This window comes from Sycon ciliatum, chromosome 1 (assembly GCF_964019385.1).
Source record: "Sycon ciliatum chromosome 1, ocSycCili1.1, whole genome shotgun sequence".
In the NCBI taxonomy this organism is placed as follows: Eukaryota; Metazoa; Porifera; class Calcarea; order Leucosolenida; family Sycettidae; genus Sycon; species Sycon ciliatum.
Genome location: NC_088643.1, coordinates 83,283,852 through 83,299,821, shown reverse-complemented (window position 1 = coordinate 83,299,821; position 15,970 = coordinate 83,283,852). Strand labels below are relative to the sequence as shown.

The window sequence follows — 15,970 nt, the reverse complement described above, 5'->3', positions numbered from 1 at the left end:
GCAGATACAGTGGCGCTGGTGTTGGTTGGTGATGAGAAGAAACAGACCCTGGTAGAGAGTCGACACGTGCAAGTATTCAGACCAGGGAGTACGGGTTGGGTTACCTGGTTACACTGAATACAAATTCTGTTGGTATGGCGGAAAATGAGTTTTCAGTGTTTCACTAACCACAGCATCATGCCATTCATGGCTTCATAGCACATGTGGACAAGATCTATGACAGTAAGTTGTCGTCAAAACGTATCCCCATGCGATAAGGAATGTCGATTTTCGAAAAGCTGGAGTGTGCCGTACTGCCAAGCGGGAATGAGAAAACATGAGAGGGCATGTGCCCAGTTTTGGACGGATGTGTGTCTGCTCCGAACAAACTCCTTATCTGGAGGCAATACATCATGATACACACAATACCAGGGAGTCGTCAAATGCCGTATTTGACGACTCCCTGCACGATACCAAGTTACAAGATTATAATATGTACAGTCAGACCTCGCCTATCTGGTCCTCTTTTATCCGGATCCCTCGCCATCCGGAAGAAAATAGCTGCATGGTTACAGCAAGAGTACATTATACTCTTGGTTACAGCATACACGATGCATCCAACAATACATAACCGGTGTTCGGTTATCCGGTTCCCTCGCCTCTCCGGATATTGAAACGGATGTGTGGAGAATGTGGATTGACTGTTCGCCGAAGGGCATGTCGCTACAACTGTCCATGATCAAGCAGTGCAGTGCAGTGAGACTGCACTGGGACACCTGACGCACATCGGTCGTCTACTGTTTTTGAATCGAATCTGTATCACTTTATTTACAGAGTGTTATAGCTAGCTTGTCGATTTACTCACAACCAGAGCTCATCAAAGCCCAAATATCTCACTTTTTAGGATTGGTTTCTGATTCCTTTCTTCATGTCTTCACGTGATGTAGTTTCTGCTCACCTTTGAGCAATTGGCGAAATTGCCACACCTGAATCGCTGATACAGTACAGTGTCATGTACTTGGCTCATCATTCACGAAATCTATAGATTGTTTATTGTCTCGGATAGTTCATACATCTCAGATTAAAATAATAGTATCAGGATGACTCACAGTGAGAAAAGAGGAGCTTGGTACTTGGAAGGAGGAATTGGCCTTGGAGGTAAGGCAAACTTTGGGTACAATCCATATAACGTGCCTAGCAGCTTTGGGTAGATTTGGGACGCATGTAGTCAGGGAATGACACCAATCAATCTTCCTATTTATAGGGTGTCTTTATTTTCAGTATACCAGGTCACTGACGACCATGGAGAACACTGCTGTTGTATGCAAGGCAGAACAAAGTACATGTATGCTGAAATAGAGAATCAGGTGATGTACAGCCGTCCCCAAAACAATTCCGACAAATGATCGCTTGCACTACATTTGCAGTCGACTCCGGGCGCCGTGGGTAGCCAACCCTCAATATTTGTTCCATAAAAATTGTTTTGGCAACACCGTATTACACAGATGCGTAACAAGTACTTGACTCTCCATGGCACACCACAGTGGGCTACTGCATGTAGTGTGAAGTGTGAGTGATGGGCAGCAGTGGCGGGCGGGCACAATGTTTAACGAATTCTGGATGTCGAAACCAGAAAACAACTGTACATAGTGTGAAGTGAGAAGGAATCCCTAGAGAAGGACCGGGCAACAAGAGAGATAACGCTTATGGGCCATCGCTTTGCTGGCCGTGGTTGTGTACATGTACATGATATCCTGTAGAGATGCCCAGTCCTTCTCAAGGTATTGCTTCCCACTTCGCACATTTTACAAGTAAATGTGTGATGGGCCAAAGCTAGTGTGAGCAGTACATTGCAACCTACAGGGGTGTCTACAGGCTGGAACGAGAACTGGTGACCTGTATTCTACAGTGCTGCTCACTGAAATCCGACTGCGTGTGAACGGGTGCAGGGTGTAAACTTGATGCCTGTGATCGGATTTCATTGAGCAACACTGTGTATATGCTTACTGTACATACTCTGCTGCTGCTGCTGTGTGTGTGTGTGTGTGTGTGTGCGTGTGCGTGTGTGTGTGTGTGTGTGTGTGTGTGTGTGTGTGTGCGTGTGTGTGTGTGTGTGTGTGTGTGTGTATGTGCGTGTGTGTGTGTGTTTGTGTGTGTGTGTGCGCGTGTTGTTTCGTTGGCAGTGGGTGTGCTATATGGCACGACAAATGTGTGCGTTGGACATCCGTTCGACACTATCAAGACCAAGATGCAGGCACAGAAGGGATTTGAAGGCATGACAATGGCTGGTACCTTCAAGGAAACAATACGGAAAGATGGTTTCAAAGGCCTTTATAGGTACGAATTACGAGCATGTGCCTTGGTTTAAATGACCTTTGTATACTTGGAAGTTAAAAGTGAGCATGCATGGAATGTACCTTGATCGTTTTAATGCTTTACGCAACCCTGCTGTTGAGCTAAGGGCAAGCAATGCAATGTAGAAGCATTGCATAGTTCCAGTATCACCACTTTTATACTTGAAGTAGTAGTGTTTGTCTGGAGACTATTTGGCTGGCTAGGTTGATAGTTTGGGGGTGTGCTTGTCGACTTCGCTTTCATCGATCTTGATTGCATGGATACCCTTGCTTGTGCAGGTGATGTCAGAGGGCATGGCTGTACTACCTTATATGCACAGTTTTTCCATGTTGGGGCAATTTCCACCTCTTTTGGTTCCATATTTTGTGTGCAATGACTGGTCCATTAGTACTAGATCTGTGACCGTGGCTATCCTGACCTTTATTCCTGTTGGGAACTGGGTGCATGTGTCGTATGTGGGCCTATGCGTAAGCTCGACTGCGTGACCCCACTTTTCGTTTTGTGGTGTTGTCCTGCAGAGGCTGTGTACCGCCACTCTGGGGCTCTGGAATTTACCGCTCGTCACAATTTGCTGTGTTTGAGGCTGTGTAAGTACAGAGGAAAGAAAGTATGCTTCTCTTTCCATCATGTGGTCTCCTCTCATTTGGATGAATGCAAGGACAATGATGTACTCTTTTTCTCTGTTGACCTGACTCTCGATGCAGTTTGCGCATGCATTATACCTGTCGTGCCATTATTGTGTCGTCATTTGTCCCACGCTTTGCAAGTGTATTGCGTGATACTTCTTTGTAGTATGACATGGTGTTCAGTTGCCACACATAATACACTACTTGTCTGCTTTACCGAGCACTACAATATGGTCAAGTGTTGCCGCATTCTCTTCTTTTTGTAGTTACACCTACTTGGATACTCCAGTCTGCAAATGGGAACTACCTGGAACTGGTGGTCTTCAACTGTGAGTACAACACACACACGCACGCATGCACACACGCATGTACGCACACATGCCTACACTCATAGTCATACACACGCACCCATCCTAACACACACACATTGTGTACTTCACGTGAGATAGCTTGGCAAACTCATGAAGTGCTGGCGAAGCTAGCCGCCAGACTGAGAACACTTACAGTGGTGTGGTCACTACAGTAACTACACTACAAGAAAGTCTGTGCTGTGATGTAACTAACTACGGTTACTTGCTTTGTTCAAGTAGTTGAATTCCTTGCGATTGTTCTTTTTTTTGTGTGCTGAAACTGCCAGGCGTGTTCTCCTGGGTGGTGCTGCAGCAGCCACGACTCGAGCAGTAATTGAATGCCCCTTAGAAGTGGCCAAGGTAAGTTGATCGCTAGCATGATATGAGGGGCACGTCTTTTGACAACATGTTCGTGGAGATGCTGAGATACTAAGGGAAAACCAGGAGTGTGTTTGTGCCCCTAGGCCTAGGAGTGTGCAGCTCTCACATCATGTGATAGGTAGTGCTGTCCTGGAAGATGTTCACGAAGAATTCGTGATGCAGCACTCGGTGTTATTCATGCTTTCAGACTTTTGTGATTCACCTTTCGAAGTTGTTTTGTGATTGATCGGCATGTAATTATTGGTCTTGCCATCCCATTTGGATAGGTGCGGCGGCAAACTGGTCAAAGTTGGGAGTTTAAAAGTCTATACAAGGTGAGTCTTGCCAGAGATTTGTTCTTTTTAGGACATATTGAATACTGACAACATAGGAGGGCAGGGCATGCGCTAAGGATTAAAATATGCTCTGACACAATGTCCTGCCAGTTGCAAAAATGGCCGGACATGTCCGGACATGCAACTTTCACATCAAATCACACAAATTCACAATGTTCAGTGTAGAATTAATACCATCGAAATGTTATCACGACGATGTATTTCAGAAGCAGCATGATCTTTGAAGGCTGACGTTTTCAGGTTCCTTGAGCCAACGACGAAGGAGTCAGAAAAATTCTTGCTGCTGCGAATTTTATCAACAAAACGGGAACACATCTTACACTTCAAATTTTCGACAACGCTACGATCTGAGGGACTGCGCTCATAGCTCAGCCAAACAGAAGTAGTTGAAAGCTCCCTATCATACTCGGCGACCCACTTGTCACAAGTGGTCGTCTTTACTCCTCTGGGCTTCTTTCCAAGAGGAGCACCCTGCATCAGCGGTGCTTGGCTTTCTCTTGCCAGACGACATCACTAATGACTATGAGACAAAGGATTGAAGTGCCTTTTCTTTTTTGTACTTTGCAAAAAGGTGCGCGGACACTTTGTCCGGATATGTACAAAACATCCGGAAACTGACCGTAAACGGTCGGAAATTGTCCAATGTCCGACCGTTATTTCGCGCCCTGGGAGGGTATTAATAAAGCAGCAACTTTTGACCTGTTTATCATGAAGTTCCAATTTTGACAAAATAATACTGACATGTAACTGTTCCTTCAAGTAGGACCCTTGTGGTGCATGAGCTGAATTCCTGGTACGAGTCAGATGTATATCTCCTGATGTTTTTTTAATGTTTTCCTAAGGCCATTCCGTAGCTCAAGTCTATCTGGCTACCTCGTACTTCGAAGTAAGCCCTACTGACAAGGATGCTTGGGGTGAAAGGATGGTGGCAGAGCGTGAGCCAAGCTGGACTGGTCATTTGAGAACGAAAAGAAAAGAATGGGCTGCTGCCAAAAACCTTTAGGGGAACTAGGCGTGTGATTTAATCAGCAATGTTATTGTACTGCGTGCTTGCATTTGAATCTCCAAATATTATTATTATTAGTACTCATAAAAAGGACACACTTCAAGCTCTTTACGAACATCTTGAAAGTTTTTAGTTTCACAAGTATACTTTCAAGCCTTCTCATCAGGTGAAATATAGGCAAAGGAAAAGGCACAGGAACAGTGTATTAAGTACAGTAAGGCGGTGGTAAAACAGCGCAAAGAAGAAGATAGCTACAGAGTGTTTGTAGATGAGAGTAGTGTGTATGATTAGGATCTTGTACATTCACATTGAAATCTCCTAGAACAATAGAGGAGGTGGAGGCTGGTGCACGTCTCAGCGAGTCGTCAATTAAGTCAGCGAGGATCGACCAGAAGCTTACAGGTACCGCTGGCGCTCGGTAAACGCCGAATATGGTCAATGGTTGTGGGCATACATTTATCTGCACAGCAAGCACTTCCACGTCTGAGGAGTGGTGTAATCTCCGATTATCATACTCATCTCTAACATACATGCAGACACTGCCTCCTCTCCCAGTCTGCCTGTCATGTCTGTGCAGTGTGTAGTTCGGTATGTTTATACAGTTATCAAGAACAGTGTCGGTCAACCATGTAACTTGTTTCAGTGAGGATCAATACATCAATATTATGAGCATGTAGAAGTGATTTGATCTCATGCAATTTATTATAAAGACTACATACATTAATATGAGCAATACTTAGCTTGCGAGTTGTAGCTGTTGATGCTGGGGATAAATGAGCAATACTTATCGTGCTGGTAGACGGTGCAGTAGTGGTAGCGGTAGCAGTTGCAGATCTCTTGTGTGGTGTTGGGGATGCCCGGGCTGTTTCCTATTGGCTCTGTGAGGTCAGGAGGTGAGCAATGTCCTCGGATGTCAAGTGTTTACCGTTCAGTGTAATGGCATCACGTGGAAGGTGGCATTTGACGCCTTTGCTTCTCAGAGCACGGAACTTGGGAACCAGCTCTTTTCGTCTTGCCTGTTCCTGGCGGGTCAAGTCGTGCTGGATATAGACGTTCTCGCCTTTGTGCTTGGCCTGCGGTTTGTGGTGCATTAGCTGTGCTTTGGTGGTGGGAGACAGCACAGCTCGCACTAGACGAGCTGAAAGCGTGACAGCACCAGTGCTGTTACTGCGTGACTGACCGATGCGCGTCGCAGACAGGATGTCCCCAGGGGCAACTTGCGGAGCCAAGGTGCTTATTATGGCAGGTAGGTCTTCGGAGGGGCTCTCTAAAAGGCCGCGTAGCACGATGTTGTTCGCTCTGCTGCTCTTATCCGTGGCTTCAGCCACAAGGTCATGCAAGTCGCCTCCGAGGTGCCCTGTATGGCATTTCCAGCTGGATTTGGGCTGGTGGGGTTGGTGACAGGATGTCTGGCAGTGAAGGTGGCGACTGTCTGCTTTACTTCGGCATTGGCGGACTTGGCGCCATTCTCTGTGAGTGCAACATCTTCATTTCATTTTTCGATCGCGGCTTTCAAGCGCCGGTTCTCCGCTGACAGGCGGTTGATGTCCTGGCGCTGCTCGTTCACTACAACTTCGAGACTGTCCAGGCGTTGTCCGATAGTCTCGGCAATGCTATCTGTCACGATTTTCTTCAGCTCCGTTCGAAGCTGATGACGGAAATTTTCTAACAAGTCTCTCATCTCTACAGTGACACTCTGGCCGTCACCACCAGCGTTCACAGGCCCGACGCACGGGGCTGCACCTAGAGCGGTGCAGGCTTGCTGTTTCTTAACTGATTTCTCTGCACCTGTTTGTCAGACTTCAGTGTCACTCGGGGCGAGACTCTGCGTCGGGCTCTCAGCTCTACGCTTTTATCCAATGCCTGTACCTGGAACAGGGGGAGACGCATCTACTGTGATATCACTCTCTAAACTACTTGTAGGTGGCGAACCTTCCCTTCCACGGCCAGCGAGAGGGGAGGTCACCTTACGAGCAAACTTTTTCATAACTTTCGACATCTTTACATATATTGTACCGGATACAGACGAAGAAAAAAAAACACTAACATTTCTACTAAGGATCCTGGCTGAGTCTGTGATGTGTGATTTTTGTCTTGTACAGGGTTTTACTGTGACGTGGATACGCACGCTTGGCTTAATGTCAACATACTTTATTCTAGTGGACTCACAGCGGCGCCACAATGCTGACCTCTTCAAGAGCACGTTTGTCGGCCCGTTCCTCGTGTCCGGTGTCTCTGCTACATATCCTCTCTCTTTCTCTCTCTCTCTCTCTCTCTCTGTCTTATTCTCTCTTACTCTCTCTCTCTGTGTCTTATTCTCTCTTACTCTCTCTCTCTCTCTCTCTCTCTCTCTCTCTCTCTCTCTCTCTCTCTCTCTCTCTCTCTCTCTCTCTCTCTCTCTCTCTCTCTCTCTCTCTCTCTCTCTCTCTCTCTCTCTCTCGCTCTCTCTCTCTCTCTCTCTCTCTCTCTCTCTCTCTCTCTCTCTCTCTCTCTCTCTCTCTCTCTTTCTTTCTTTCTTTCTCTAGTCTCTGTAAATGCTTTCTGTGTATTCTTGTGCTGTGCTGGACTCTCAGTCTGGTGTTTTAGAGATTCTGAGGAAGTGAAAGTGTCTTGAGCAGGATTCAGCTCTTACAGCTTGCACAGGTCTTTACACAGCAGTTATCATGGTTGCAATGAAGTGTAGCAAGATGTATGTAGTGTGTAAAGTGGAGGGAGAGGGGTTGTGAAAATCCGTACAATACTGCATATATGTGGTTTGACGGTCAGCGGTATTCTGACTTTGGGGTGTTTGCGATGCACAGAAATAAAAATAGGTAATTCTGAACCTGCGTTGGTATACAGGAAACTATGAATTTTGTTTCTCATCGTTTGAGCAACACTTGCCAACAGTTCTCCTTGACAGCCTGCTTTACGCTAGCATGGTGGTTGGTTTGGCCGTTTGAGTACATGAAGTCACAAGTTCAAAGTAACTATGGCAAGTAAGTGTCTGAGCTGTGTTGTGCACGGGTGTGTTGTTCTTGTTGTTGTTTTCCGAAAAACAAAACTTTTTCTTTATTCTTCCTACAATGTAGATCCTTCTAGTGCCAACTTCTGCCGTCATGTTTTGGTGTGTTTTGTGAGCGCTTGATTGCATGCATGTCTGTCTATACACGGCTAGCGGTCGGTATTTTGTATACGCAGACTCTGAAGGGTTTGACCTGACGAGATTTGGACAAGTAACCGCAGACCTATCACTATAGTGTCACATTGTGATGTCATGTGCCTTTGCAAACCTTGGCCTTTAGCTTTGAGAATATAATTTCTTCGTCCTTCTGGAAATGGCACACTGTACATTGGGTTTTGTTTGTTTTCTTCTCTGAAGGGACATGTCATTGTTTGCGCGGATGCGCATGACGATGAGGGAGCGCGGCGGGTTCTTTGCTCTGTATCGTGGCATTGGCCCGGGCTCGATCAGAAGTTTCTTGGCAAACGGCTGCAGCATGATCGTGATGGCCAATGCCCAGCGCTATATCTCTCACTGGGGACTAAGATAGTACTAGTAGTGCGTGTCGTGTCGGTACCATTTCCCAGTCTCTAGTGTTTTCATTTTTTTTTTACAATTTGTTAGAAAACTCTCACCACTGGCCGGCCGCTGTCGTAGTAACTCCTATGCTGTTGTTCACCTTGCTCCTAGATTCTTTTTGAATGGATCCGGAGGATCCTCCTTTGTATTTTGAAAAATTGATAGCAGTTGCTCAATAACTTCTTGACATGTAACAGAACATCTTGACCATGAAATTCTGGGAAATTATTGCTGCCCCTCCTCGTATTTGATAGGCATACTGATGGTTCCAAATGCAGTTATAATTATGGTATTTCGGACATTTTATTACAATGGTTTTGCAATTTTTTTCGCTTCTGATCATCCATAGTGCCGATGATGTCAGTAGTATCAAGAGTATAACCTTGGTAGTATGGTGTGCGCTATTGTAGAACTATTTAAAAATTCTGTAGACCTCGTAGTGCACTACTTGGAGCCTATACATGTATAATATCCTGCTTTGGGTTCTAGTGTTGCTTTTTGGACTTTTCAAGCAAATCTTGGCACACGTACAACGAATACGCACATGTACTTGAAAAACTATTCTTCACCTGTGGGAATGTCAGTCTTGCAGCTTGCATCATGATTTCCAAATTGGTGTGTGGGGGGGGGGGCAGGCGCGTGCGCCGGTGCCCTTCAAGGGGGTTTCCGGGGGACCTCCCCCGGGAAAATTTTCAAAAAATGAAGCAAAATTCTGCATTTTGAGCAAAAAAGGGGGGTTCCGGGCACCCAGGAACCCATACGGAGAACGCGCCTGGGGGGGGGGGGGGGGGGGAGTCCGCAGGGGCAAGCGTACTCTAAGCCTTGACGGGGACGGGGGAGAGCTCGCCTGCATCATACAGCCGCGTGTACCAAGATTGAATATCCCCTGGAAGCTGATGTACATGTACAATGATGATGACCAATTCAGGGCGGCCATAGCACCGGGATTCAGATGGTCCGGCCAAATGGCCCGGGGATACTTCACCGGAAATGAACATTATTGACTAACCCAGTTTTGCATGGATTGTGTGGGTCAGCTTATTTTCTTCAAGTTCTCGAAATAAGGTCCGGCCAAGACCGGCCGGACTGGGTGCTACGGCCCTGTGATGGCCAAGGATCAGATCGACAAGCTAGTGTTGCCCTCAGTAACGTTACAAGGAGTCGTTGTATGGATCTCTGGACTTGATCCTTATCCCTGGACCAGGGAGTTTCTCCCTGCCCTGGTCCTGGACCTTGCGAAATAACCATTACTTTGTATACTGTACTCCCTCGGCCTCCTTCCGGCCCATTATGCGATATGCAGCTCAGGTTCACTGACGTCGATCGTGACGTGGTTCTACGTAAATGAGTATTCGAAAAGAGACAAAATGGCGCTCTCACGGCCTTAGCAACCGTACTAGCAACGGATTCGCTTTTTGATAGCGTTCTTTCTTTGTGGAATTTTGGAAACTGTTGATCGATTTGAGAACGTATTCTGCCATGATGGAAATTGTTTCTACATATTGAATTTACAGAACCAGTCATCTCTAGTGGATGGTTTTGTCAGCGTAGAAACCAGTATGCACGTACTGACGTGAGATGGATGTTTTGCTTGCCCGATCGGCGCTGTCCACAGGGCAACGCAGCGCTGGAGCGAAAGTAGAACAGGTCAGTATCACACTTCCATGAAGTTCTATGCACATTCATTACACTCAGGCACTGGTAATACTTGAATATTTGCTCGGCGAAGCAGTGCCCGAACTTCTATTATCAGGCTATGAGTTGCTTTATTATTTGAATTGTTCACGAATGTATACAGACAAACGGACAATTTTCGAATGTAGATTTTGTTGAATACGCGCTTCGCAGCTTGGGAATCTGGCAATTTGAACTGCCAATCTCTAGAATTGCATAGCCCGGTTTGAGCGTTCTCAAAATGTCAAACGCGCGAAGCAGTCTTGAGTTGCACAAGGATCCTGTACCGGCATAACCGATCCTCAACATGAAGTAATCATTCTCCAATAATTGCGTAGCCTGTTTGTACGCATGTTTCACGCAAGATAGCATGGTTTGCAATCATCTTTGATGTAGTTTGATCAGTCTTTGGGGGAAGATTTCGAAGTTCGTAACCTTCTTTCCAATCTTCCCGCTGCTGCACTGTCAGGACACATAAAGCTGCAGTTCTTGGAGAATGGAGCAGCGGTCCTCCTTCGAAAAAGAACCGAGTTGAGTTTCAAAATACAGTAAAACCTGTGACTACCGACCAGCCCTTGGTGCCAAAAAGCGGTCTTTAGTAGCAGGTGGTCTTTAGTTAGAGGTTTGCACCGCGTGACCATATATGGATCCCATGATATGATATGTATGTCAAAATGCAGCTAATACAATTCCCCAGGACTTCATTCTTATTTCAGGTCAAACAACACTTGGAGAGAAAGACAGAGAGAGAGAGAGAGAGAGAGAGAGAGAGAGAGAGAGAGAGAGATTAATTTTTTGTAGACTTCAAATTCAGTTGCTACTTCTGAAGCCAGGAGTCAAACGTTCCCTGGGGAAGTTTCGTTTTGCGCTGGGCTTCAAATTTGTTCATGCGATCAATCGTACCGACTGTCCTTGTTGTGACTCCTCGATTGCTTGAACGCGATCCTTCAGCATCAGGACCTTGTGGTGCTGCTTTGTTTCTGGATTCCTTGATGCCATCGTCGATCCGTCTGTATGACTGGCGTGACAGAGCTGCCCAGTCTTCGTTTCTCCTCCGAGTAGTAACATCGATCACAGAGCGCTTTCGATGCGCTCTCCAAGACGTTTCCTTTCATGTTTATTCTTGACAGCGCTTGAAATTTTGACAGGTGTAGTGCAGTCCACACCGACTCCACGGTCAAAATTACCTGCGTTCATTTGTTCAGCTGTAGTATCGAAAGATTCCTTTCAGGACCATGGAAAATCTGCAAAATTTCAAGAAGGAGCTTCGAGCAACATTTGATTTCCCACATCGCGGTCGCTAGTTACGGGTCAAAAATCGTCTTTGGGACAAGAAAAGGCGGTCGCTGGTCGCGTTCAGCAGGTAGTCGCTAGTCACAGTGCATTTTGAATGTGAGACCTTCCGTGCCTGGCGAAGTGGTCGGTAGTACCAGGCTGGTCGCTAGTCACGGTGGTCGTTAGTTACAGGTTTTACTGTAGTGCAATATACAGCTTTGCAGAATGGAACACAAAGCTTAGTTGCTTGTCCATGTAGGGTGCCAGCTGGCAGATAATGTCTTAGGCTTCCACTGCAAACGCCTTGCTGCTTCACTTTTCACAGTGTCTCTGCCGTTACTTTGCCCATGGTGTGACTGAGAGGCAGGCTGTGTTGCGAGACGCATGGCACTATCTTTTGATCGTCCCAACACAGCAGGCAGTGCGTACAAGAACAAGGAACATCAAACGCCACCTCGAAATGTGAAGTGTATTCCCAAGCTAGCATTCCCAAAATGTTCGCAAACTGCTCAGCAGCAGGTTTTCAAACTATCCAAACAGTCTGTGCATTTTGAGAGTTCCTTTAAAATTATATAGTCATAAGTCGAGGGGATGGAAAAGGGAAAAAGTCTGAAGAAAATATTGACTGTCACCACAGGAATCAAACCAGAGACCTTGCTTGAGGCCAGCGATGTTCTGACCACTAAGCTATGGTGTAGTTGTCATCCCAGCAGAGACCGTCCAACATTTTCTTCTGACTTCGAAACTCACACTTCCTGTGACTCTACACAGGCTGGTGGGACGCAGCCCTCACTGTACCCACACACTTCATACACAAACTAGTACGCGGTGAGCCCGAATGTATGAAATATTCAGAAGTTGAGCAAGTGTGTATTATCCCAGAGCTTTTTCAGAAGCTGACGTAGCGTTTCTGGCCAAATTGGATGCTGGCATGTATGCATGCATGTGGGCAGTGCGCCAGGCCTTAATGTTGCAATGTGTGCTTTGCTTTTTGGTGTTCACAGAAAAAGGATGATGGTGGTGGATTTGCCGCTTTCTTGCGTCAATTCTCCAGCTCAGCGCATTTCAGTGCCTTCTTTCGTTTAATTACAACTGCTGCCTCGACTGAGGCGGGATGGAAGGTAGGTTTTTAAGTTTTTTAGGTTTGTTCCTTTTAAAATTGCTTTGCTACACCAAGGAATAAACTCCTATCTGAGTACATGCACATTGCTAGTTACAGTGCATACAATGTAGCCGAAGATTGGCGATAACCCAGGCTGCACGAAGACCAGGGATTTTTAAAACAGTTTCTCTGACATGTAAGTGACTATTGTTGACCAGCATTGTCCCCGTGCTGGCACACCTGTTTCCCCTCGTTCTATGCGCGCACACATGTGTGTGCATGCGTGCGCGTCTGTATCTGTAGCTGTGTGCCCGTGTATCTGTATGCCTGTGTGTCTGCTTGATGATGAGTGAGCCTTTGTACTTGGGTGGAGTGGCGCTGTTGACAGGTGTAATGTTATGTGTGGTGAAACTTTGCACCATTCCTTTTTCCCTTCCCTTTGCTGTTCAGGAGTTCGACATCCACGCACAGAGCCACTTTATCATTTTTCTGAATGATTGCTTCAACAGTCTGGTAAGGGCGAGTGCTAATGCAGATCCTGAGTCTACTGTTCACAGAGTTTGCATCCACCTGTTGTGTCTGAGTGCCTGTGTCCGAGTGACAGACATGTTGCAGTAAGCTTTGTGCTGGTCTCTTTTCTCTGAGATGATAGTGCTCGATTGAAGACCTTGGCTCATCGATGCAAGTTACCCTGTCTTCTTCCATGAAAGTATGCTTTGACCACCACACTGTTTCTGTGCTTCTTAACGTCTTTTTGTCCGTAGGAGAATGACATGATCTGTGGGCACGTGCAACACCTTATTGGTCTGCCAGTCTGGGAATGCCTTCTACCGGTAAGTCAGTGTGTTGTTTTGTGCATTCCAGCACTCGGGGCTTTTGATTAATGGGATGGGGGCTGGTAGGTTTAAATTTCATTGTGGAAGTGTTACCATGTGCAGAGTATTGGCAAGAGCAGATAAACAAGAGTGTGCAACTCGGGATGGGTTGGCCCACGGCGGAATTTTTTTGTTGACATAATCTTTTCGACGACGCACGCACTGCGAGTCTTTTGGAAAGTTTTCCCTCGTGCACTTGGCCGGGCTTTACACTACAAGGTCGGTGCCCAGCACTTGCTCTCGCACTGGTCTGCGGCAAAATGCGCGTTTCTCTGAAAAAAGGTGACGTCAACAAAAATTCCGCCATGGCCAGGGGTATCTGCAGATTGTGCAGGAGAGATCCGGAGTTGCACACTCTTGTTTACAGTACTCTTGGTATTGGGGATCTGTTGCCAGCATACCATCCCCGTGCGTATGTCACCATGTGGCTACGTGATTGTAGAGCTTGATAGGGGTCTGGAACCCACCAATAACCTTCGCAACTGGACTACATGCCTTGTGTGCTCTCTTTCATCGCAGGAGCGACTTGAGGCTGAACTGAGACGGACTGGCCTAAAGAAGAAATGGCTGCGCCTGCAGAAGCAAGATGGCAAGAAATCACCAGCCGATCTAGCCGAGTATGTCCTTTGCATATACACGTGTCGTTCTTTTTTCATGTGCACTGCACGTGCTCTGAATTCATGACCAGTGTACAGATCACTACCATGAGTAGCCATGGTAACATATCTATAGGAAGTGCGGCTTTAGCATGCTGGAGAGACGTTGTGCGCTCTTAGTAGGGAGTTAGGCCCAGGTTTTTGATGTGAGAATTTCTGCTCCATGGGTACATGTACTACTTCTGATTCTGAATGTCGTCATTCAAGATGTGAGTTGTCAGCTTACTAGCACGATTTGTTGTATGTATTGCTGTGTCCCAGGGCAAAGCGATTACGGCATGTGATGAAGGGTATGATCGAGCGATTCTTCATCGTCTTGAATGGTATTTCTGGTGACCCCGAAGGTAAGTTCACAACCTATGATCGCGTTTGACCTGAATGATGCTGGTGGTCTGTTGAATTAAATTGAGATCAGCATATCCTATAGTGGAGTTGGTGGTCATCCATGGACAGTGTAGCTTGTACATGTGGTGTAGTCGATGGTGTATGATCTTGCTTGTCTAAATAGTAGGCGCTAGGTTTTGGGCTCAGGGATTTTTGGTGTGTACTGATCGCTTGCTGGTTAGCGTGGTGTGTTTGGCAGCGCCACTGGCGGACGTGGGTACATATACAGTCAGACCTCGCTTAACCGCACACATCCGTTTTCCACAAAAATATCCAGATGGGCAAGGGAACCAGATAATCGAACACCGGTTTTGTTGGATGCATCACGGATGCATCATGGATGCTGTACACCTGTAACCAGCTATTTTCTTCCGGATGGTGAGGGATCCGGATAAAATGTGTACAAGACAGTAGTGTAGCAACCACTGGCTAATGTAGTGTCCTACAACGCACACCGTGGTACTGTGAATAGAACACGGTGTCCACTCTGTACTTGTGTAGCCGTGAGTGCTTCATGCTCCTCATGCTCGTCTCGCTGATGTGTTTATTGTAGTCAAGTACACTGTGAGTTGTGTGTGTCATTTGTATTGTTGATCATCAATGGGCTTTCTCTATTCATGTGTGTGTCTTCTTGCTTGGATGTGTTTTCGTAATGTGCAGAGCTTGTTGACGTCAACAGCGTCCATTATTGCGAGCGCTTTCTAGACTTCATCAAAGACATTGAGGTGAGGTGGTGTTACGGTTTATTCCTGGTCATGCAGACATCAATCCTTTAAATTGTTCTGATGGGGATTTTGCTCGGCATAGTTTTTGATTAGAAAAGTTTGCTATTCCTGTAGCTCACACTTCCTGCCATACGATAAGTTATCAGAACTGCCAAAGTCGCTACTTCGAACTTCACGGTCTTTGATTGTGGTACCTTTGTGATGGTGTGCTGTTTTCGATTGGTGGCAGCCAGTCTAGCATACATGTACAATCATCATGTACTTAGTGTATAGTATTCATGTCTTCCCACTGCAGTCCTTGCTACCTGCGCGTCGTTTCTTCAATACCGTACTGGACGATTCCCACTTTGTGGTACGTATGTTTCAAGTTTAATGTATGTGTGTTAACTGTGTTTAGTGTGCTACATATCTTTGTCTTTCTAGGAGCAAAGACAATAATTATATCTTCTTGTGTGTAATGTTGAGGGTCCTCTGTTCATTTTTGGTTTGTGTGCGTGTGCGTGTGTGTTTGTGTGTGCTTTCGTACATGCTTGTGTGTTATTTGTTGTCTTTGTGTCCCTTTACTGGTATTCCAGGTCCGGTGTATGCTCAGCGGTCTTGCACAGCGGTCAGAGAAGGAAGGCAAGCTGTTTACACAGGTAAGACCGCCTAGACATGGATGGATGGGCAGGTGGGCAGACGTGTG

General features: G+C 46.3%; 2 protein-coding genes across 2 annotated transcripts in view; both read left to right on the top strand.

Annotated features, from left to right (window-relative positions):
* The first annotated feature begins 829 nt into the window (after positions 1 to 829).
* On the top strand, positions 830 to 9,192 carry LOC135805911 (mitochondrial substrate carrier family protein L-like). Its single transcript, XM_065320031.1, has 9 exons — positions 830 to 1,137; positions 2,163 to 2,316; positions 2,853 to 2,921; positions 3,227 to 3,289; positions 3,598 to 3,670; positions 3,958 to 4,005; positions 7,135 to 7,274; positions 7,945 to 8,010; positions 8,394 to 9,192. The coding sequence occupies exons 1-9, from the start codon at positions 1,080 to 1,082 to the stop codon at positions 8,563 to 8,565; spliced, it is 843 nt and encodes a 280-aa protein (XP_065176103.1). The 5' UTR covers positions 830 to 1,079; the 3' UTR covers positions 8,566 to 9,192.
* An 834-nt stretch (positions 9,193 to 10,026) lies between these two features.
* The window catches only part of LOC135805909 (RNA helicase aquarius-like), a 34,546-nt gene continuing 28,602 nt past the window's right edge, over positions 10,027 to 15,970 (top strand). Inside the window, exons 1-9 of the mRNA XM_065320030.1 lie at positions 10,027 to 10,241; positions 12,548 to 12,664; positions 13,096 to 13,158; positions 13,410 to 13,478; positions 14,040 to 14,137; positions 14,438 to 14,520; positions 15,221 to 15,285; positions 15,581 to 15,637; positions 15,861 to 15,923. Of these exons, the coding sequence (XP_065176102.1) occupies positions 10,173 to 10,241; positions 12,548 to 12,664; positions 13,096 to 13,158; positions 13,410 to 13,478; positions 14,040 to 14,137; positions 14,438 to 14,520; positions 15,221 to 15,285; positions 15,581 to 15,637; positions 15,861 to 15,923 (684 nt within the window). The 5' untranslated portion in view covers positions 10,027 to 10,172. The remainder of the gene's footprint in view (positions 10,242 to 12,547; positions 12,665 to 13,095; positions 13,159 to 13,409; positions 13,479 to 14,039; positions 14,138 to 14,437; positions 14,521 to 15,220; positions 15,286 to 15,580; positions 15,638 to 15,860; positions 15,924 to 15,970) is intronic.

Bases quoted from the DNA above. Each gene is read 5' to 3' on its own strand.
- LOC135805911 (XM_065320031.1), top strand. From the start codon at position 1,080: ATGACTCACAGTGAGAAAAGAGGAGCTTGGTACTTGGAAGGAGGAATT. The intron at 1,138-2,162 runs GTAAGGCAAACT...TTTCGTTGGCAG, and splicing joins AGGAGGAATTGGCCTTGGAG to TGGGTGTGCTATATGGCACG. The intron at 3,290-3,597 runs GTGAGTACAACA...TGAAACTGCCAG, and splicing joins GGAACTGGTGGTCTTCAACT to GCGTGTTCTCCTGGGTGGTG.